General features: G+C 59.3%; 1 protein-coding gene across 1 annotated transcript in view; it reads right to left on the bottom strand.

Annotated features, from left to right (window-relative positions):
* Nucleotides 1-408: 408 nt before the first annotated feature.
* Nucleotides 409-22,749, bottom strand: part of LOC102451686 (uncharacterized) — a 44,605-nt gene continuing 22,264 nt past the window's right edge. The window contains exons 8-11 of the mRNA XM_075915059.1: nt 20,253-21,117; nt 6,126-6,957; nt 4,626-4,809; nt 409-2,448 (exon numbers count right to left, since the gene is read on the bottom strand). Of these exons, the coding sequence (XP_075771174.1) occupies nt 1,577-2,448; nt 4,626-4,809; nt 6,126-6,957; nt 20,253-21,117 (2,753 nt within the window). The 3' untranslated portion in view covers nt 409-1,576. The remainder of the gene's footprint in view (nt 2,449-4,625; nt 4,810-6,125; nt 6,958-20,252; nt 21,118-22,749) is intronic.

Here is a 22,749-nt window from a genome sequence, read left to right as displayed (position 1 = left end):
AGATTCTGCTGGTTTCTTTGTACCACTATTACCAAAGTGACACGCATATAAAGCCAGGTCAGGTGAAGTGAGGGGTGTGCTGGTTGCACATAACACGGACTATAAAAGTCCTGCACTCCCTCTGCCTTCAGAGCAAGTGCAGTTAGTAAAACTGCTCTATCTCAGGAAACTGTCTTGGTTACAACAATCTTGCGGCCCCCTGAAATGAAGGAGGCCACTCATGTAGCCCACCTGCTAGCCTAGGCTGCCCATTTCTGCTTTAAGCTGAACAGAGTGGGTATGCAGGACGTGTTTTCCTGGGCCTTGGGCCATCATTGCAGCTCTTCTGTGAATGTTTCTAAAGTGTGGACTCTACTGCTGGACATGCTCTGGAATCAGTGGTCTCCACCATGACACACAAAAGAAATATCAGCTCCCTACTCCAGTTTATTCCCCTCAATCACAGAGCTTGCGAAAGAGGGATTTCCCCCAACATTTCAAAGCTTCTTCTGCAAAAAGAATTGGAAAAATATATGCAAATACAAGCATGATTTGCATATCTTCTTTCACAAAAAAAGGCAGGGTAGCCGTAGCCCCAGAGAACTATAAAGCAATCGTAATAGCAGCAAATGAGGTATGTCAGTGCATTAAAAACAGACCCCACTCCTCAAAGGCACCTGCTCACAGGGAGTTCCTTTGCAGGATCAGGGTGTAGCCTGATCCAAACCCTTAAGTACAACTGAATTGGCAGCTGTAGTCCAAGGCAGCTTCTGAAACAATCCCAGGGAGTCAACAGAAGCAAGATCGGAGTGGTGATTAGGGCAGGAACAGAAGACACAGGAGGGAGATGAGTAAATAGCTGGTTATTCCAGGAAAGTGCCCACTTAATTAGGTAGTAAGTGATAAATGCATCATCTATGGTGTTGGTTGAGACAAGTGAGCGGGAAGAGGCAGACAGATGAAGGGGCTTTAATAATGCAGCATGGCAGACATTGGGCATATTTACTGGGATGCAGCTAAGACCTACGAGGTAGAGCAGGGTCAGGGATGGGGGCAGAGAGGCTAGGCTGCCTATCACAGAGGGCCAGCCCCTGGTGCCTCCTACTGAACTACAAATCAGGCACTGCAGGAGCCAGGCAGCGAGCTGGAGAGGTGTTGTGGGCAGCGGGTGTTTGAATGCTGTTGGGAGGCAGGCCTGTTTCTTCTGTGGATTTGGTGGGTCTCAGAAGTTGGGGCCTTTCCAAGCCACAGGAAAACAAAATCCTGCCACCTCTTGTGGCTGGCCTGCTGCAAACACACACCTGCCCTGGAGCTGCAGCAATGCAAGCAGGATGCGCCTCTCACCTGACCTCCTTTCTGCAGCATGTCAACCTGTGATAAGAGCAAGTTATTAGTGAAACCGGGAACGGACAGAACATCTTCTGGGGGTCCCAGGCACTGGCACGCCGCTGAGGAGCAATTTTAAGCCCCCCTCATTCTCCTGCAGGAGGAGAGAGCGTGACGATGGCCTACGTGATTTCCCTCAGGCTGTGTTATAATGGCTCATGTCCTTCTCCACTTGCTTATAGAGGTTAACTCAGTGAGTCCAGACACGGTCTCACTTGTTTCTGGCTGCGGCTCTGGCGTGGATTCTCTGGTGCCGGGCCAGAGAGGATTTGTTACTGAAGCTCTTCCCGCACTGGGGGCAGGGGAAGGGCCGTTCCCCGGTGTGGGAGCGCCTGTGCACGGTGAGGTCGGCGAGGTACTTGAAGCTCTTCCTGCACTCGGTGCACGGGTAGGGCCGCTCCTCGGTGTGGCTTCTTTGGTGTTTGGTCAGGTTGGAGAGCTGGCTGAAGCGCTTCCCGCACTCGGCACAGGGGTAGGGCCGCTCGCCGGTGTGGGAGCGCTGGTGTTTGTTGAGGTCCGAGGGGTGAGTGAAGGTTTTCCCGCACTCCGCGCAGGAGTAGGGCCTCTCCCCTGTGTGCAGCCGCTGGTGAGTGGTCAAGGTGGAGAGGTGGCCGAAGCTTTTCCCACATTCGGCACAGAAATAGGGTTTCTCTCCCGTGTGGGTCCTCTGGTGGGTCTTGAGATGAGCCAGGCGGTTGAAGCTCTTCCCGCATTCAGCACAAGGATGGGGCCTCTCGCTCCTGTGCACTTTGCCGTGCTCTGTGAGCTCCTGCTTCTCCCAGAACCTTTCCCCACAGTCCCTACATCTGTGAGGTTTCTCTGTCCTGAGAAAGCTGCTACGTGGCTGACAGTCCCCTATGGTCTGAGGCCTCCCTGGGGAAGGGGTCTGTGTTAGTCTCTTGTGTCCACTCCCACATTCCCCTGTGGGATCTGCCTCCTGTGCTGGGTTCCTCCTCTGCCTTGTGCAGGTGTCTCCTTGCTCATGACTGGGGGTAACGCTCTCTCCCAGTCCCCGTCCCCCAGTGGGGAGCTGCAGGTTTTCAGGCTGAGGCAGCTTCTCAGCCATGCTCAGGATCCCGGCACCTGGATGGAAAGGAGAATCCATTTCATGTGCTGCTGTTATAAAGGAGAGTCACAAATCCCACGCCATGGACTATGGCCGCCTCGCATCTGCTCTATTAGAGATGTCCCAAGAGGAGCCTGAGTCAGGAACAGTCAGGAAGCCCCACATACTTATTTTTCATTCCCTGCCTTTCCCCCCCCTCACACCCTACCAGAAAATTTTCTCCACCTCCTTCTCCTCCCAGACAGCCCCATCACCTTGCTAAGGACCATCCCAGCCTCTCCATATAGCAGTGGTGGGCAGCCTTGCAGCCCACAGGCCACACACTGCCCACCACCGCCATACACACTTCTTTGCTGCAGCCTCCCTTCTCACTCCTACCCGGCTGGCTCATCTCCTTTGCCTTCACTGTGCTTCTCCTTCGCTTGTCTATTCACTGAACACCCCCTGGAGTCTCTCTGGTCCCGGCTCTCTCTTCCTGGCTGCTTTCTCTCTTTCTTAGCTCGCCCCACACCGTCAGTTTCTCTGCAGATCCATTCCCACGCGAGCGGGACAAGCCAGAATACATGGTACAGACGCTCCATTCCACACACCTGCTCTTCCTGCTCTCCCTATGGTGATCAGAAGGTGACCATCATGCCCCATTTATTACAGAAACCCACTTAAAGTATTAGCTCCCCTGTGTACGTGCCCTTCTGCTAACCTGCGTCAGGATCCACGGCCAAACCTGCTGCCGCCCTGGACAGTTTGTTCCTCCCAGGATTGTTCAGCCCATCAGCACCACAGCGCCCAGGACTGGGGCACATTCTTTAGGCCGTGCTTTTACTACACCATCTGTTACACCAGAGCCTGCAGGTATCTCTGCATCCTGGGCCTGGCAGTGAATTCAGGAAGGGCTGAATTCTAGCTCCTACATTCCCACTGCTACTTCCCAAATTGCCCAGAGGGCTCGGAGATGGGTCACCATCGTGTGGGCGAGTAGCAAGGACCAGGTCTCCCTGGCTGTTCCTCTCATAGCCAGCCCCCCCTCACTCACTGCTGAGGCACTGGAGAGGATGAGCTGTTATCCACAATACCTACATTCCCTTGATGAGCACCCACAGCCACCATGCATCCCCCTCTCTTCCTCAGGCATCCATCTTGCTTACCTGTAGGTGAAAGACATGGAAGCTAAGGCCTAGTGGTCGGATCTGGCCCCTGGATTGCCTGGCTCCTGAGGTTCGTGGTTCCCCCCAGCACTGGAGAGCCCACAATGGCACTCCAGCCCCATGGCTCCCCACCCGCAGCTCTCCCAGCGGGGCTGGAGCACCAGCACTAGCTCACTGCTGCGGGGAGAGGAGCCCCGAAGCTCACAGGCTGGAGTCAGGGAAGCCAGAGCTGGCATGAGGAGGAAGTAGGGATGTAATAGTGTAGTCGATTAAATGATGAAACGATAAGTGTGTGCTTATCGGTTAACGCTATCGGCTACAAGCAACCCCTCCACACAGCTCTGCAAGCACATTTTTTCATGGGCAGGGTCCCAGCATCAATCCTCACTGCGGCTCTGCATTGGACGCAATTTAGGAGCCGGCACATGGGCAGGCCGGCCGGGTCCTGGCACCAACCCCCCACAGCGGCCAGCCTACCCACGTGCCAGCTCTTAAAGTGTTTCTAATTCAGAGCCGCAGCAGGGTGAGGTGCTAGGACCCAGCACGAGCCACGACGGAGTGATTGCAGTGCTGACCTGTATCGATTTGTGTCGACTACACGACTAATGAATGACATGCTTGTGAACACCCCTAAGAGGAAGTGGCTCCGTGTGCTGCTGCTTCCCTTCCCCTTGGCCGGTGCCGTAAAATGCTGCCTGGAGGCTTTTCCCCTACAAAATCTACTAGCCTGGGCCCCCCGAGGCTCTGCTGTGCGAGGGGAACGTGGGGAGCGTCTCTCTCCTCCTCAGTCAGGGGCCCGATGTTTTGTTTCTTTCTTTTAAGCTTTTGTGCGGCCACCGACTGATTCTTCTGTGAGTCAGTGGCCCCTCCCAACCCAAAAAGGTTCCTCCTCCCCCCTGCATGTTACAATTCTCCTGAGCCATCAAGTTCTCCCCAATTCCTCCCCAGGCCCTCTGACTTGGGGGTTCCCTTGTTACTGTTGTCTGTGCCCCCTTCACGTGCCCCCCTTGGTGAGAACACCCCTCATTCCTTTGTACGTGGCCCAGTACCTGTGTCCTGTAGTGCTTGGGTCTCCTCATCGGCACAGGGCAACCTGGACTTGCTTTGTCCAAACTCCTCTGGGGAGACACACTTGGGACTGGGATGCAGCTGTGGGTGCTGAGATTCCCACAATGCTACAGGGGTCTCCACTTCTTCTGACGTCACTTCCTCAACCTTCACTCGCACCGTGACCTAGGCACGAACCCAGGACAAGCATGTTACGGAGGAGCCAAGGCCTGACAACCGCAGGGGAGAGCTGGTTCCAAAGGGTCCTGCCGGCAAAGCATGCCAGGGGCTCCTCGCAGGCTCAACGGGATGTGCAGGCCCTGACACACTGAAGCACAGACTCATCCCGCTGATGAGCTGAAGGGGGAGCCACAGAGGTCAACCTACCAGAGCCCGGTCCTATCACAGCCAGTCAGGGCCAGCGTTGCACCTGGCGTCCAGGCCCTGGGACCTTGAAAAGGACAACAGGGCATTACAGGCATCAGGCACTCGGCCATCAGTGTGCCTGGAAGGCTTTCAAAGGGTTCGCATTGGCAGGGGCCCTCTGGTGCCATCTAGATCACCTCCTTGGGGGATTCGGCCACCCTGCAGTAGGGGCTGGTAACGGCCTGCGTTCACGGAGCTCACGTCTGCCCCTCAGGCCGAGTCAGGAGCGTCCCCTCTCAGCCCTGAGCACCCATGCAGGCTTCGGGCATTCAGGCTGAGTCCTGCCCTTGCTTTGAAAATCCCAGGGCACCCAATGGTCACTGGAGCGGAGAGGTGCACCTGGGTGCATATTTATACTAGGGCTGCGAAGTCCATTTAATTGGCTAACTGGTTAAACAGACCGTTTAGTCGGTTAACTCATTCAAAGAGAGGGTATGGGGAGGGGGAGGAAACAACTCACCACAGGCAGGGGCTGCTCCAGCCAAACCAGAACAGCTCCTGCTACCCCCGCATCCATGGACAGAGACTGCTCTGGCTGTTTCTGTCCACAGCGCCCCTTTCTCCTCCCCACCAGCTATCCCTAATTTACACCCGCTCAAGCTTTTAATAACGTTGGCCCTTTCCTTACCCCTTTCCACAGCATCCAGAATAACCCACCAAATGGCACATTTAGCGACAGTAACCAATTCTCCCCCTCGCCTTCCCCAATCCGAGTGTAGCTCCAAGCCCTGGCAAGGCACTGAGTGTACTATATCAGCAGTCACAGCCACTCTAGATGGGCCCGCTGAAAGATACAGAGTGACAGGAAAAGGTGGGAGGAGCAACAGTTACAAACCATTCAACACCAGGATCTGCAAAGCACCACATGACAGGGAGCCCAGGAAATCCCTGTAGCAGGAACCCAGCTGAGCCCTGCGTCCTATATTTTGATGCTGAGACTGGATGACAGAACAAGCCCCACTCATGTCCTGCCTGGAGAACCCTCTGTGCTCATGCAGCATCCAAACCTGCCCATAAAATTCCCTGCAGAGCCCACGAGGCAGCCACCTTGGACACTCCCCTGCGCCTGCTCTCACCTGCTGCTCCCATATCCCAGCCTCTCGCTGCCCCAGCTGGAAATCCTCTGCCAGGGATATGGCCTGGGCGCAGGTCTCCGGGTGCCGCACCCACACCCAGCTCTGGATTTCCTCCGGCAGGATGGTCAGGAACTGTTCCAGGATCAGCAGCTCCATGATCTGCTCCTTGGTGCGGATCTCTGGCTTCAACCACCGATGGGACAGCTCCTGCAGGCGGCTGCAAACCTCCTGGGGCCCCTTGGCCTCCTGGTAGCGGAACTGCCGGAAGTGGAGGCGCTGCATCTCCGTGCTGATGCTGCAGCCTCGCAGGATGGTGGCCTTCACCTTCCCGTAATCGCGGGCGTCTCGGGCATCCAGGCTGCTAATGGCCTGTTGGGCTTTTCCGCCGAGGGACGGCAGGAGTCGGGCCACCCACTCTCTCCTGGGCCAGTGGCAGGCGTCTGCTACTCGCTCGAAGGAGGCCAGATAGGCCTCCAGGTCATCCTCTGGCATGAACTCGGGCAGTTCTGGATTTCCCCAGTCCTGGGCTGATGCCGGTAGAGCTTCAGGAGGGGCCCTGAGTACTGGCAGCATGCCCTGACTTTCATTTTCCCAATACTGTGAGATCTTCTCCCGTTGCTCAGAGCCGGACTGTCGTCGCCCTATCCGGGACAACAGGGGGCTTGCTGAGAGGGGTGACATCACCACAGCATCTTTCCCTTCCCTCTCCGATTCCTTCCCTGGTTTGGGACCTGCTGGATCTTCTGCTCCCGCTTTCACGTGCTGGAGTGGACCCTTGGCCCGGAGCCCACGGTGCTTTGCAGCCATTTTCTGTCTTGTGGAAACAGCCAGCAGAGGTCAGCACTCTGGTCCGCAAGCCTGCATCTCTCCCTTGTTCCTGCAGGGACGGTCCAAGCTCTCCTTGGGGCTCCTGCAACAAAACACCAAGGGGGCGGGGCGGAGGGGGGGTTACTGTGCAGCAGGGATGGAGGGCCCCAGGAAGCGGAAGGGAAAAGAAACACCCCGACCTGATTCACCCACCCAGCCACTGAGCTGTAAGCCCGGCTCCCCTTCAGCCGATTGGCCCCCAAGCCAGTGCTACAAGCACGGGGTCACAAAGCAGGCGTGTAGCCCTGTCCTCCTGCCTCAGTGCTGGGTTCTGTTTTGGATCCTGTGAGATTCAGGTTTCCCAGCTTTTCTCTGCAGCCTGGAGGGCTGGAAACTTACCACTTGGCTCCTGTTAACCAGGGCAGGGGCAGAGCTGGGGTTTTACGGGATAAGCTTGTGAGAACTGCAATTAACTGTCACCTCAGCTCCCAGCATGGGAGACCCCCCCCTCTCTGGCCTCCCTCCAGCAGGCCCCTAACTCCAGCTCCCTGCCCCCCAGCACAGACAGACCCCTCCCTCGCCCCCTGCCCAGCCCCCCAGCACCCTGCCCCCCAGCACAGACAGACCCCTCCCTCGCCCCCTGCCCAGCCCCCCAGCACCCTGCCCCCCAGCACAGACAGACCCCTCCCTCGCCCCCTGCCCAGCCCCCCAGCACCCTGCCCCCCAGCACAGACAGACCCCTCCCTCGCCCCCTGCCCAGCCCCCCAGCTCCCTGCCCCCCAGCACGGACAGGCCCCTCCCTCACCCCCTGCCCCCCCCCAGCTCCCTGCCCCCCAGCACAGACAGACCCCTCCCTCGCCCCCTGCCCAGCCCCCCAGCACCCTGCCCCCCAGCACAGACAGACCCCTCCCTCACCCCCTGCCCCCCCCAGCTCCCTGCCCCCCAGCACAGACAGACCCCTCCCTCGCCCCCTGCCCAGCCCCCCAGCTCCCTGCCCCCCAGCACAGACAGACCCCTCCCTCGCCCCCTGCCCAGCCCCCCAGCTCCCTGCCCCCCAGCACAGACAGACCCCTTCCTCGCCCCCTGCCCAGCCCCCCAGCTCCCTGCCCCCCAGCACAGACAGACCCCTCCCTCACCCCCTGCCCAGCCCCCCAGCTCCCTGCCCCCCAGCACAGACAGACCCCTCCCTCGCCCCCTGCCCAGCCCCACAGCTCCCTGCCCCCCAGCACAGACAGACCCCTCCCTCGCCCCCTGCCCAGCCCCCCAGCTCCCTGCCCCCAGCACAGACAGACCCCTCCCTCACCCCCTGCCCCCCCCAGCTCCCTGCCCCCCAGCACAGACAGACCCCTCCCTCACCCCCTGCCCAGCCCCCCAGCTCCCTGCCCCCAGCACAGACAGACCCCTCCCTCACCCCCTGCCCCCCCCAGCTCCCTGCCCCCCAGCACAGACAGACCCCTCCCTCGCCCCCTGCCCAGCCCCCCAGCTCCCTGTCCCCCAGCACAGACAGACCCCTCCCTCGCCCCCTGCCCAGCCCCCCAGCTCCCTGCCCCCCAGCACAGACAGACCCCTCCCTCACCCCCTGCCCCCCCAGCTCCCTGCCCCCCAGCACAGACAGACCCCTCCCTCGCCCCCTGCCCAGCCCCCCAGCTCCCTGCCCCCCAGCACAGACAGACCCCTCCCTCGCCCCCTGCCCAGCCCCCCAGCTCCCTGCCCCCCAGCACAGACAGACCCCTCCCTCGCCCCCTGCCCAGCCCCCCAGCTCCCTGCCCCCAGCACAGACAGACCCCTCCCTCACCCCCTGCCCAGCCCCCCAGCTCCCTGCCCCCCAGCACAGACAGACCCCTCCCTCGCCCCCTGCCCAGCCCCCCAGCTCCCTGCCCCCCAGCACAGACAGACCCCTCCCTCGCCCCCTGCCCAGCCCCCCAGCTCCCTGCCCCCAGCACAGACAGACCCCTCCCTCACCCCCTGCCCAGCCCCCCAGCTCCCTGCCCCCCAGCACAGACAGACCCCTCCCTCGCCCCCTGCCCAGCCCCCCAGCTCCCTGTCCCCCAGCACAGACAGACCCCTCCCTCGCCCCCTGCCCAGCCCCCCAGCTCCCTGCCCCCCAGCACAGACAGACCCCTCCCTCGCCCCCTGCCCAGCCCCCCAGCTCCCTGCCCCCCAGCACAGACAGACCCCTCCCTCGCCCCCTGCCCAGCCCCCCAGCTCCCTGCCCCCAGCACAGACAGACCCCTCCCTCATCCCCTGCCCAGCCCCCCAGCTCCCTGCCCCCCAGCACAGACAGACCCCTCCCTCGCCCCCTGCCCAGCCCCCCAGCTCCCTGTCCCCCAGCACAGACAGACCCCTCCCTCACCCCCTGCCCCCCCAGCTCCCTGCCCCCCAGCACAGACAGACCCCTCCCTCACCCCCTGCCCCCCCCAGCTCCCTGCCCCCCAGCACAGACAGACCCCTCCCTCGCCCCCTGCCCAGCCCCCCAGCTCCCTGCCCCCCAGCACAGACAGACCCCTCCCTCACCCCCTGCCCCCCCAGCTCCCTGCCCCCCAGCACAGACAGACCCCTCCCTCACCCCCTGCCCCCCCCAGCTCCCTGCCCCCCAGCACAGACAGACCCCTCCCTCGCCCCCTGCCCAGCCCCCCAGCTCCCTGCCCCCCAGCACAGACAGACCCCTCCCTCACCCCCTGCCCCCCCAGCTCCCTGCCCCCCAGCACAGACAGACCCCTCCCTCACCCCCTGCCCCCCCCAGCTCCCTGCCCCCCAGCACAGACAGACCCCTCCCTCGCCCCCTGCCCAGCCCCCCAGCTCCCTGCCCCCAGCACAGACAGACCCCTCCCTCACCCCCTGCCCAGCCCCCCAGCTCCCTGCCCCCCAGCACAGACAGACCCCTCCCTCGCCCCCTGCCCAGCCCCCCAGCTCCCTGTCCCCCAGCACAGACAGACCCCTCCCTCGCCCCCTGCCCAGCCCCCCAGCTCCCTGCCCCCAGCACAGACAGACCCCTCCCTCGCCCCCTGCCCAGCCCCCCAGCTCCCTGCCCCCCAGCACAGACAGACCCCTCCCTCGCCCCCTGCCCAGCCCCCCAGCTCCCTGCCCCCAGCACAGACAGACCCCTCCCTCGCCCCCTGCCCAGCCCCCCAGCTCCCTGCCCCCCAGCACAGACAGACCCCTCCCTCACCCCCTGCCCAGCCCCCCAGCTCCCTGCCCCCCAGCACAGACAGACCCCTCCCTCACCCCCTGCCCAGCCCCCCAGCTCCCTGCCCCCAGCACAGACAGACCCCTCCCTCGCCCCCTGCCCAGCCCCCCAGCTCCCTGCCCCCCAGCACAGACAGACCCCTCCCTCGCCCCCTGCCCAGCCCCCCAGCTCCCTGCCCCCCAGCACAGACAGACCCCTCCCTCACCCCCTGCCCAGCCCCCCAGCTCCCTGCCCCCAGCACAGACAGACCCCTCCCTCGCCCCCTGCCCAGCCCCCCAGCTCCCTGCCCCCCAGCACAGACAGACCCCTCCCTCGCCCCCTGCCCAGCCCCCCAGCACCCTGCCCCCCAGCACAGACAGACCCCTCCCTCGCCCCCTGCCCAGCCCCCCAGCTCCCTGCCCCCCAGCACAGACAGACCCCTCCCTCGCCCCCTGCCCAGCCCCCCAGCTCCCTGCCCCCCAGCACAGACAGGCCCCTCCCTCGCCCCCTGCCCAGCCCCCCAGCTCCCTGCCCCCCAGCACAGACAGACCCCTCCCTCGCCCCCTGCCCAGCCCCCCAGCTCCCTGCCCCCCAGCACAGACAGACCCCTCCCTCGCCCCCTGCCCAGCCCCCCAGCTCCCTGCCCCCCAGCACAGACAGACCCCTCCCTCGCCCCCTGCCCAGCCCCCCAGCTCCCTGCCCCCAGCACAGACAGACCCCTCCCTCGCCCCCTGCCCAGCCCCCCAGCTCCCTGCCCCCCAGCACAGACAGACCCCTCCCTCGCCCCCTGCCCAGCCCCCCAGCTCCCTGCCCCCCAGCACAGACAGACCCCTCCCTCGCCCCCTGCCCAGCCCCCCAGCTCCCTGCCCCCCAGCACAGACAGACCCCTCCCTCACCCCCTGCCCAGCCCCCCAGCTCCCTGCCCCCAGCACAGACAGACCCCTCCCTCGCCCCCTGCCCAGCCCCCCAGCTCCCTGCCCCCCAGCACAGACAGACCCCTCCCTCGCCCCCTGCCCAGCCCCCCAGCTCCCTGCCCCCCAGCACAGACAGACCCCTCCCTCGCCCCCTGCCCAGCCCCCCAGCTCCCTGCCCCCCAGCACAGACAGACCCCTCCCTCGCCCCCTGCCCAGCCCCCCAGCACCCTGCCCCCCAGCACAGACAGACCCCTCCCTCACCCCCTGCCCAGCCCCCCAGCTCCCTGCCCCCCAGCACAGACAGACCCCTCCCTCACCCCCTGCCCCCCCCAGCTCCCTGCCCCCCAGCACAGACAGACCCCTCCCTCGCCCCCTGCCCAGCCCCCCAGCTCCCTGCCCCCCAGCACAGACAGGCCCCGCCCCGCCCGAACCCTGTTCCCATCCCCGACAGCCCCTCCCCCACCCGTTACCCCGGCTCCTGCCCCTCCCCCCCTCACCTGGCCGCCCCGCCCCGCCCACGCGCAGGAGGAGGCCGGTTCCCCAGACAAAAAGCTCCCGCCCCGGCCAGCGCAGGGTTAATTCCCCCGCGCGGGGATTGGCCGCGGTCGCTGCCAGTCACTGCGCGCCGAGCCCCGCCCCCCGCCCAGCTGGCCGCTGCACGCGGGGCTCCGAGCCCGCCCCCTGCAGGGCTGGGCCCGCAGCTCCCGGGCAGGGGCCGGTAACTCAGCAGCGGGGTGCGGACCCAGCCCCCTGTGCCCCCCCCGGGCTGGGGCCAGGGGCAGAGCCCCTTCTAAACCTGCCCCCCCCCGGCATGTCTGCTTGCCGTGCCTGTGTCTGCAGAGATCTGGGGATCCCTGGCCCGCCCCCCCCTCACCCCCGACTGGCCCCCCAGCTCCCTGCCCCCCAGCACAGACAGGCCCCCCAGCTCCCTGCCCCCCAGCACAGACAGGCCCCCCCTCACCCCCTGACTGGCCCCCCAGCTCCCTGCCCCCCAGCACAGACAGGCCCCCCTCACCCCCTGACTGGCCCCCCAGCTCCCTGCCCCCCAGCACAGACAGGCCCCCCCTCACCCCCTGACTGGCCCCCCAGCTCCCTGCCCCCCAGCACAGACAGGCCCCCCCTCACCCCCTGACTGGCCCCCCAGCTCCCTGCCCCCCAGCACAGACAGGCCCCCTCCTTCACCCCCTGACTAGCCCCCCAGCTCCCTGCCCCCCAGCACAGACAGGCCCCCTCCTTCACCCCCTGACTAGCCCCCCCAGCTCCCTGCCCCCCAGCACAGACAGGCCCCCTCCTTCACCCCCTAACTAGCCCCCCAGCTCCCAGCACAGACAGGCCCCTCCCTCACCCCCTGACTAGCCCCCCCAGCTCCCTGCCCCCCCAGCACAGACAGGCCCCCCCTCACCCCCTGACTGGCCCCCCCAGCTCCCGGCCCCCCCTCACCCCCTGACTGGCCCCCCAGCTCCCTGCCCCCCAGCACAGACAGGCCCCCTCCTTCACCCCCTGACTAGCCCCCCCAGCTCCATGCCCCCCCAGCACAGACAGGCCCCCTAACTAGCCCCCCAGCTCCCAGCACAGACAGGCCCCTGCCTCACCCCCTGACTAGCCCCCCCAGCTCCCTGCCCCCCCAGCACAGACTGGCCCCCCAGCTCCCTGCCCCCCCAGCACAGACAGGCCCCCTAACTAGCCCCCCAGCTCCCAGCACAGACAGGCCCCTCCCTCACTCCCTGACTAGCCCCCCCAGCTCCCTGCCCCCAGCACCGACAGGCCCTCAGTGGAGATCCAAAGAGCAACTTGCTTAGGTTGACTGCTCCCCACCCCCGAACACCCTTTAGTTCTCAGGGACCTGCCAGCCTGAATTCAGTATGTGGGTGGGAATTTTGGGCAGGGGGGTAGGTTATGAAGTGGGGCTGGGGAGGATGGGTTTGGGGTGCAGGAGGGCCTCAGGGCTGGGGCACAGGCCTACCTCCAGCTGCTCCTCGTCAGTGATACAGTGGGATGGTAAAGGCGGCCTCCTGCTTGTCCTGGCCCAGTGCACCACGCTGCACCCCAAAGTGGCCAGCAGCAGCACCAGCTCCACAGGCTGCCCCTGCCCCCAGCTCTGGCTCCACACGTCCAATGACTGGTTCCCGGTTTGTCACCAGGCTCTGCTGAGCACAAATGGCCAGTGCTTGTTCTGGGCTTGGTTTGCAATGGGGTTGGCTGCATTTCTTGGCTTAGTTTGCTTTTTTGTCTTTTGAGGGTTGGCAACTTGCCTCCACCTAGGAGCCGGATCGGCTGCTGACGCTTCCAGGGCAGAGCGCAGTCCACAGTGCCAGGACAGGCAGGAAGCTGCCTTAGCACCTCACAGCAAGGTGACCTGGCTTGCTGTCACCCAATATCAGGTCACAACCTGTACTTTGAAAATCACCAGACTAGCAGAAATTACAGACCAGGGGGTGAGATGTACCCGGAGATCAGAGAGGGGTTTTTTGTATAATGTGGGGCAGGCGGAGGGTAACCGACAGGGCAGGGCGATATGATTTGGGAGCCGAGTGTGTCCCATGCATATTGCAGTTCTCTCTTTCTTATTATACATCCTCCATCCAGCCTATTCTCTGCCTTGGTTCACAGAATTGTTCCAGTGGGAGTGGACCCAGCTTGGTGAAGCTGGAATTCATCCTTTAGACACTGCTCTCCTCTCATCATTCCCAAGCCCTGGGTCTGGCCTGTTTGATCCCACTGTAGTTGATGGTGGAGGAAGGGACCTCAGAGGATATGGCACCCGTTGGAGCACTGTGGCACATCAGAGCTCCCCACCTCAGTGCTTACAGCCTGGCTCTATGCCCCTGTCTCCTGGGGTCATAGTATCCTTTGTCCTTTAGAAAGGAGCTGCTCCAATAAGCTGATAATCAGCAGCTGTAGGGATCTAGGGTAGCCTCTCCAACATGTGGGGCAGAGGGGATGATGGGGAGGAAACTCCCTGCAGCTGAGAACATGGAGGGGCAGGTTGACTTAGGGAAGTAAACTGAGGCACAGAGCCCTATATTGCTAGGCTGTGTCTACACTGGCATGATTTTGCGCAAATACTTTTAACGCAAAAGTTTTTGTGTTCAAGTATTTGCGCAAGAGAGTGTCTATACTGGCATGTGCCTTTGCGCAAAAGATTTGCTTTTGCGCAAAAGCATCTGTGCCAGTGTAGACGCTCTCTTGCGCAAGAAAGTTCCGATGGCCATTTTAGCCATCGGGTTTTCTTGTGCAAGAAATTGATGTTACCTGTCTACACTGGCCTCTTCCACAAGAATACTTGCACAAGACGGCTTATCCCTGAGCGGGAGCGTCAAGAGTATTTGCGCAAGAAGCACTGAATTCATACAGTAGAACGTTAGTGTTCTTGCGCAAATACTCACGGCCAGTGTAGACAGGTGGCAAGATTTTGCACAAAAGCATCTGCTTTTGTGCAAAATCTTGCCAATGTAGAGACAGCCCTAGGCTACGTCTAGACTGGCATGATTTTCTGCAAATGCTTTTAACAGAAAAGTTTTTCCATTAAAAGCATTTGCGGAAAAGAGCGTCTAGATTGGCACGGATGCTTTTCTGCAAATGCACTTTTTACGGAAAAGCGTCCATGCCAATCTAGACACGGTTTTGCGCAAGAAAGCCTCGATCGCCATTTTCGCCATCGGGGCTTTTTTGCGCAAAACAATACCACGTTGTCTACACTGGCCCTCTTGCGCAAAAGAGTTTGCGCAAGAGGCCTTTTGCTTGAACGGGAGCAGCATAGTATTTCCGCAAGAACACTGACAATCTTACATGAGATCGTCAGTGTTCTTGTGGAAATTCAAAACGGCCCGTGTAGACAGCTGGCAAGTTGTTCTGCAAAAGCAGCCGCTTTTGTGGAAAAACTTGCCAGTCTAGACACAGCCCTAGAGTATTGTAACTTGATTGCACAGTGGTTGTGGGGGCCTTGGAAGGAGATTGGGGCATACTGAGGGGGGCGTGTCTCAGCTGTTTCAAGAGGGAAACAGCTGCTGGGTGCTAATGTAGAAGAAACTCTTGCTGGGTGTTAGTGATAGAAATGTAGCCGTGTTAGTCTGGGGTAGTTGAAGCAAAATGCAGGACAATGTAGCACTTTAAAGACTAACAAGATGGTTTATTAGATGATGAGCTATCGTGGGCCAGACCCACTTCCTCAGATCAAATAGTGGAAGAAAGTAGTCACAACCATATATACCAAAGGATACAATTAAAAAAAATGAACAAATATGAAAAGGACAAATCACATTGCAGAACAGAAGGTGGATGCGGGGGGGGGGGAGGAAGGAAGGTAAGTGTCTGTGAATTGATGATATTAAAGGTAGGGCGAGTGGGATGTTTGTGAGTTAATGGTATTACAGGTGATAATTGGGGAAACTGTCTTGGTAATGGGTGAGATAGTTCAAATTCTTGTTAAGTCCTTGTTCATCATCTAATAAACCATCTTGTTAGTCTTTAAAGTGCTACATTGTCCTGCATTTTGCTGGGTATTGTATCTCACTCGGGACCTCACAAGGAGAATCGGGTGTCTCATAGGCATGAAGCGACATGAAGGCCTTCAGAGACATACAGGGCAGGACCTATAGGTCTAGGGGTTTTGGTAGCTCGGCATCTCCCAGTGAAACAGCCACCTTTCTGCTGTCCCCAGTGCACCCCCGCCCCCCCACCCCCCGTTCATATTCTATCCGGCAGGTGCAGTTTTCTCACAGCCTTGGGGGCAGTCACCAGGCAGGAGTTGGTGGTGGAGTTTTGGTGGTTCTCGGCATGGAATCTGCGAATATGCCTCTCTTCAAAATGGCCACCATCTCCCATGGTTTCCAGCCAGTTGGAAGCCAAGTTGGCCTCGCTCAAGATAGTCCCCATTTCCCTGCAGCGTGTGGCAGGGAGGCTGGCCCTGCTGTAGGCGACTGCCAGTGCCAGCCCTTTGTTTTGAAGCACACTAAAGCCAGGCTTGCTGGGGCTCGGTGGTCAGAGGGCTGGGTGGGAACGAGGAAAGGGGGCTTCAGGGAGGAAGATGGGCTCTGGGCAGAGCCCTCTCTGAGCAGCCAGCTGGCAGGCTGCACTTTCCGGTTGAATTTTGGAATGCTTGGACTCCGAGTTGGCAACTTCTCTCTGACTAGAAGGTAGATAAAAATAATTGTGGCTTCACATTTTTTAAATCCCAGTTTCTGATGGTCTGGAATCAGCAATGGGGAACTGGTCTGTCTTCTGTCCAATAGAGAAGAACTGGAAGATTCAGACCCTCAAAATGCCATCAGCACAGGGGCCACAGTTTCTACCCCAGAGGCCGTGCCCAAGGGATACACCATTGGGCACTGGTAGGCCATTGCACCAGGCTGGTCTTTGGCATCACTGGCCTTTCCTCTGTGACTCCCCTAGGGAAGGGTGTTCCCAGGATAGGGGCGCCTCTCAGACAGGCACCCACAGCCGCTCTTGGGTATGCATTTCCCCTGGCTCAGCACAAAACCATCCTTGCACTGGCAGCTTTCCACACAGGGGTCTTGGTAGCTGCTGGGGGCCGAGTGGTCCACACAGGTGGCTGGGCAGGCTGTTCCACAGAGCTGGTACTGGCTGTTCTCCAGGGGGCACTCCAGAGCTGGGGAGTGAAGAAGCTACAGATTAACATCATGTTATCTCCAGGCAAAAGCAGTGTTCACACCGACAGAGGGGCTGTATCTCGGGGCGCTCTGAGAGGCTAGCATTTTCTGCTAGAAGTTGGGAACCTTTCAGTTGGAAGTGACAGAGGAAGAGAAAAACTTAAGTGTGATGGTTGATCTCACAGTTACCGAGCCACCAACGTGGTGCAGCTGTGAAGCAGGCTAATGCAATCCTAGGCTGCAGACGAGGTATTTCCTGTAGAGACAGGAAGGTGTTAGTACCGTTACACAAGGCACGGGTGAGACCTCAGCTGGGATAGTGGGTGCATTTCTGGTCTCCCATGTTTAAAAGAGAGAAATTCCAAGCAGAACAGCTGCAGACAATGGCTAGGACAATCAGAGGAATGGAGAACCCACCTTACGAGAGGAAACTTAATGAGCTTGGCGTGTTTAGCCTAATCAGACACTGTCCAAGGGGAAATATGATGGTTCTCTATAAATGCACCAGAGGTATTAACAGCAAGAGAGGTGTTATTTCACCTAACCCGAGAACAATCAGATATAAACTGGCCATGACCAAGTTTAGGCTTGAAAACAGATGGTTATAAATCATCAGAGGAGTGAAATTCTGAATCAGCCTCCTAAGGGGAGCAGAGGTGACAAAAATCCCCAGTGGTTTCAAGACTGAGCTTGATGCGTTTAGGGAGAGGATATGATGAGGTTGCCTACAATGTCATCTGGCCCAGAGAGATGGGAAACTAGATGGGAAGGGCTGAGTTAGTACAGAGAATTTTTCCCCCGGGTATCTGGATGGTGAGTTTCCCCTATGTTCTCAGGATTCAACTGATCTCCCTACCTGGGGTAGGGAAGGACTATTGGCAGAGACCCTGGCAACCTTTTTCTTCATGCGCCTGGGTCACTTGCTTTGAACTCTGGCTTCTTTGTAACGTGAAGTCTTTAAGTCAAGATTTGAGGATTTCAGGTGCTGGGCTAGAGGTTAGGGGCCTAGTACGGGTGAGGGTCTGTGGCCTACAAAGTACAGAACAGATTATTATGGTCCCTATTGGCCTGAAGATCTGTTAGTCTCATTCAGTCAGGCTGTGTCTACACTGGGCCACTTATTCTGGAAAAGCAGCCGCTTTTCCGGAATAAGCTGCAAGCTGTCTACACTGGCCCCTTGAATTTCCGGAAAAGCACTGACGATCTACTGTAAGAAATCAGCTTCTTTTCTGGAAAAACTATGCTGCTCCCGCTCGGGCAAAAGTCCCTTTTCCGGAAAACTGTTCCGGAAAAGGGCCAGTGTAGACAGCCCAGTAGTCTTTTCCGCAAAAAAGCCCCAATCGCGAAAATGACGATCGGGGCTTTTTCCGGAAAAGCACGTCTACATTGGCCACGGACGCTTTTCCGGAAAAAGGGCTTTTCCAGAAAAGTATCCTGCCAATATAGAAAACTGTTCCGTTTTAAGCATTTCCGGAAAAAGGTGCCAGTGTAGATGTAGCCCACGTGTCCCCAGGTTTGTGTGTTATAAGACAAGAAGAGAGAATTTCCTCATCTGCCTACTTTATTCCAAGTGTCATTTTATATGCTCTTATTAATCTCCTTGCAAAGGGAAACAACCCCAGTCTTTTCCATCTTTCTTCAGAGGAGGGCTCTTCCTGCCCTTGATTATCCTCTTCGCCCTTCTCGGAACCCCGTCTAGCTCTGCTACATCCTGTGTGGGACCGGGTGACCCAGTGCAGCACACTGGATCCAGATCAGGTCACATCACGGCGCCTTTGGTTGCCTGGTGTTCTCCGCTTCCCCTGTAAGCGTCCGAGTTCTCCGGTCCCCAGTTGTCCCAATTTCTGCCTCTCCCTCACCATTCAAACAACAGAAAACGCCCAGGGAGGCTGATAAAACCTTCGTTCCATTGGTTGGGAAGTGAGGACTGCAGCTACCACGAAACAAAACAAATGACAAAAGGGCTCAAGACAAGGGATAGCTCCTTATGGGACAGCACAACGCAGTCAGACAGGGGCACGTGAACAATAAGAATTAAGCATGTAGCACAAGAACCAATAATGAACACTAGTCACTTAATTACGACTGGTCACATGATTCAACTAAAAAAACGCCAGAAATTCTGAAAAGCAGCAGACGAGGTAGGTCTGTCAATCAAAATAAAAAGCCCTGATCTCGCTCTGGGGCAGCTCGTTGCAGGATCGGGGCTACATGCTCAAAATCTTGGAAGAAAGAGCTGTAGCGACAGGCACACTGATGGTCACACGGCATGGACAAGAGAGCGGCGTGCAGAGCGGTAAAGAAAGAGTTAACGTGGCAGCAAGCAGTGCATGAGCAGCAAGCTAATGAAGCAACAAATAAACGCACTCAATTAATTACATAACAAGTGCCGAGTTTGGGACAGGAACCAGCCGGCAGCGCCTCTCAACAGAGCAGGACGTGGGCCACCAAAGCGGCAGACTTGGACACAGGGACAGGGTGACCGAGTTGGGGGGGTGGGGGGAGTACAGTAATTCCTCATTTAACTCTATCGAGATGTTTCAGAAAACGATCGTGTTAAGTGAAAACGTGTTATGCGGGGTCAGTTTTCCCATTGAAAATAATGGAAAAGGGGGAGGGGTTGGGTTTCAAGCGGTGGTGTCTGTTGGGAGCGGAACATAAGGTTGGGGGAGAAAGGGGACTGGCTTACAGCAGGGAGGGGAGGTGTTTGGTTCTGGGGAAGGGAAGGGAAGGAGAGGAGAGGGGGATTGGGTTGGGAGTATGCCCTTGTGATGGGTCTGCCGGGACCACACTGCGTCCGGCGAAGGGGGGGTTCACCAGGGAACGGCACGGTGAGCGGAGAACCCTCTGCCGCTTTGCAGGGAGGCGAGGGAAGCCCCGCACAGCCACCAGCAACAGGCCGGCTGGGAAATCGCGTTATTCCGGGGACGGTCGTGTAATTCAAAAAACGTTCCCGAAAAAAAATTGTGCTATCGTGAAAACATGTTAAGCGGGCACGTGTTAAATGAGGAATTACTGTACGGAGCACAGAGGCGCAGCGGCTTGGAGCTGCAGGCCCCAGATGCCTCCTGCTGCGTCTGACGTAAGCAGCAGCCCTTGAGGAATTCTTTGGCTCTTTTTCCTCCTGGTGCTGAGAGGTCACGGGCCTCCCAACCCCGGGGAGAAATCCCCTCCCCATCTTGCAGGACCTGCTCGCAGTCCGGGCAAGTCTCTAGGTTATTGCAAAACACCCTCCCAGGAAACCTTCCTAACCCCAAACAGCAGACCACAGAGCGCCTGCAGCAGGCCCCAGCCCAGCCCTTAGAGAGGCTGCAAGGAAACCAGAGGAACTGAACCCATGTTCAGGTGGAACCAGAGGAGAGACGGGCTTCCCAACTGAGCAGAAGAGCTGAAGGGCCAGTCCCTGCTGGGGGGTTTCCAGGGCTGACTCCCCTCAGAGCAGGAAGTGAAGCTCCCCAGTGTTGTCATGGGAATTAATCCACCCCCACAAGGTCTGCAAGGGAGGGACGGGCCTGGCGCTGGGAGAAGGTGGCGGATTTCTCTCAGGTCCGTCGCTAGCCGATTCCGTTTCTCTCCCTCGCGTTATTACACACCCCCAGCTGGAGCGCTGCTCTAGGCCGGCAGGTCTCACTTGTTTCTGGCTGCGGCTCTGGCGTGGATTCTCTGGTGCCGGGCCAGAGAGGATTTGTTACTGAAGCTCTTCCCGCACTGGGGGCAGGGGAAGGGCCGTTCCCCGGTGTGGGAGCGCTCGTGCACGGTGAGGTCGGCGAGGTACTTGAAGCTCTTCCCGCACTCGGTGCAGGGATATGGCCTGTCCTCGGTGTGGCTTCTTTGGTGCATCGTCAGATTCGACTGCTGGCTGAAGCGCTTCCCGCACTCGGCGCAGGGGTAGGGCCGCTCGCCGGTGTGGGAGCGCTGGTGCTTGTTGAGGTCCGAGGGGTTGGTGAAGGTTTTCCCGCACTCCGCGCAGGAGTAGGGCCTCTCCCCCGTGTGCAGTCTCTGGTGTGTGGTCAGTGTGGAGAGGTGGCCGAAGCTTTTCCCACACTCCCCGCAGGAGTACGGTTTCACCCCCGTGTGGGTTCTCTGGTGGGTTCTGAGATGGGTCAGTCTATTGAAGCTCTTCCCACACTCCGGACAGGGATAGGGTCTGTCCTTCTCATGGACTTTTCCATGGGCCGTGAGTTCCTGCTTCTCCCAGAATCTCTCCCCACAGTCTCGACATCGGTGGGGTTTCTCCATCCTGGGAACGCTGCTTTCCTGGCTTTTAAGGTCTCTTGCGGCCCCAGATGTCCCTTGAGCCAGGAGCTGTGGAAAGACCCTTGGTGGAATGCGCTCGTTCCCAGCAGGGTTTCTCTTCTGTCTCTTGCAGGTGTCTTCCCGTTCCAGTCTGTGGGTCACGCTCTCTCCTGATCCGCCTGGCGACATTTGGGACAGATCCAGGTTCTCTTGCTGACCCAAACTGGGCTGCTCCTCGGCTCTGCTCAGGATCCTGGCACCTGTTGGATGACAAAGAGAATGGATTTGAGAATCCACTGTTGCCAGGAGAACTCGCTTGTATCCTGGCAGCAGGTGTGAGAAGGTAGCTTCAAGTCCGCCCCCTCCCCTGTGGAGATTAACTCCACCAGCAGATGATCCACAGGCAGTTAGGACTCCCACTTCTTTCTCTCCCATCTGTTCCCCTTTCTGCTGCTCACTCCACACAGACAGCACTGGTCAAACTCTTTGCTACTCTACTCCTCTCTACAGAGCTACATTTCCTGCTGTTAGGCGTCAGCAGGAAAATCCAGCTCCCTCCGCTTCCTACAGAAATCCACATAAAGAAACTAACCACACACGAGCCCTTCTGGGTCACCAAATCAAATTAATAGGCATAGAGGTTAGGTCCACCAATGGCTATTAGCCAGGGTGGGTAGGAATGGTGTCCCTAGCTTCTGTTTCTCTGGAGGTGGGTGACGGGAGGGATCGCATGAGGATTAACTGTCGTGCCTCTAGGGCATCTGGTATTGGCCACTGCCGGCAGACAGGACATTGGGCTGTATGGACCCAGTATGGCCGTTCTCCTGCAGAACTACGCCAGGGAGACAGTTCTCCCCCTGCTACGCTGCAGGCACCTGATTCTGTGGAGAGACATCAGGGAGGCTCCACAACCCGAGCGTACCACTGCCTAGAGACGGAGCGTTCAGCCCAGGACACCCCAGCCTGTCAGCCCAGTCGTGCCCTGCGCTCTCCTGGATCACGTGCTCCAGGCAGAACGACTGTGTCGCTTACACCCCCGTCTCAGCAGCATTTCCAAGGCAGCGCCCAGCCCAGAGAGGGGCGAGCTGCCGTTCCGGCATCCCGCTGCCCACGCATGCCCAACTCCCAGGGACACGGAGCGTACGGCAAGGGCTCGGCACTGGCCATGAGGAGTAGCCTGGTAAGGCACTACAACAGAGACGGGGAACCTTTTTGGGGGTCAGGGTCCACTGACCCACAAAAAAACAGTGAGTAGCAAAAAAAAATGCTAAAAACCAAACAAAACCCCTCACGGCTTCATGTGGCCACCAGCGCCTATGGCGGCCTGGGGTTCTGTCTCTGTGTGTGTGTGCATGTGCGCAGAGGCTGCCGGGAAGCAGGCTTGGAATATGGGATCTGGATGGGAGGGAAGGCAAAGGAGCAGGCTGGGAGGAGAGCCCTGAGCCTTGGGGGCCAGATCTGCTCTAGAACCTAGCACTGCCAGACTATGGACCGATTGCTTCTGAGGATGACAGCAAGGCCGTCATCCACCCCAGTAAACCGTGTCCGAGGGAAGCTACGTGAGGAGTTTGGGTCCCTGCTGACATCTCCTGGAGAGAGCCAGCAAGAGACACAAATAGACTGGAGTGACTGCAGAGATACGAATGCAGCCAGGTGAGTGGCACAAGGGAGAGGCTGGGGAGCCATCTCACCAGGACGACGGCTGTATGTGCTGAGACCAGCAAGGAGGTTGGCAGTTTGTTCGCCAAGCCCCTTGGGGATGGAAAAGCCTGACCCAGCAGGAGCCAGTGGGGGCAACTTCTCTGGTAGCCGCCCGGCTGTTCCCAGCCTTGCTGGGTATGGCAGCGCCCAAGGCACGTTCAGACAGCTCAGCAGACCCACCCTTGTAACAG

Source organism: Pelodiscus sinensis, unplaced genomic scaffold, assembly GCF_049634645.1.
Source record: "Pelodiscus sinensis isolate JC-2024 unplaced genomic scaffold, ASM4963464v1 ctg34, whole genome shotgun sequence".
NCBI lineage: Eukaryota > Metazoa > Chordata > Testudines > Trionychidae > Pelodiscus > Pelodiscus sinensis.
Note: the sequence above shows the minus strand (reverse complement) of the source record. Positions and strands in the feature narration are given on the sequence as shown.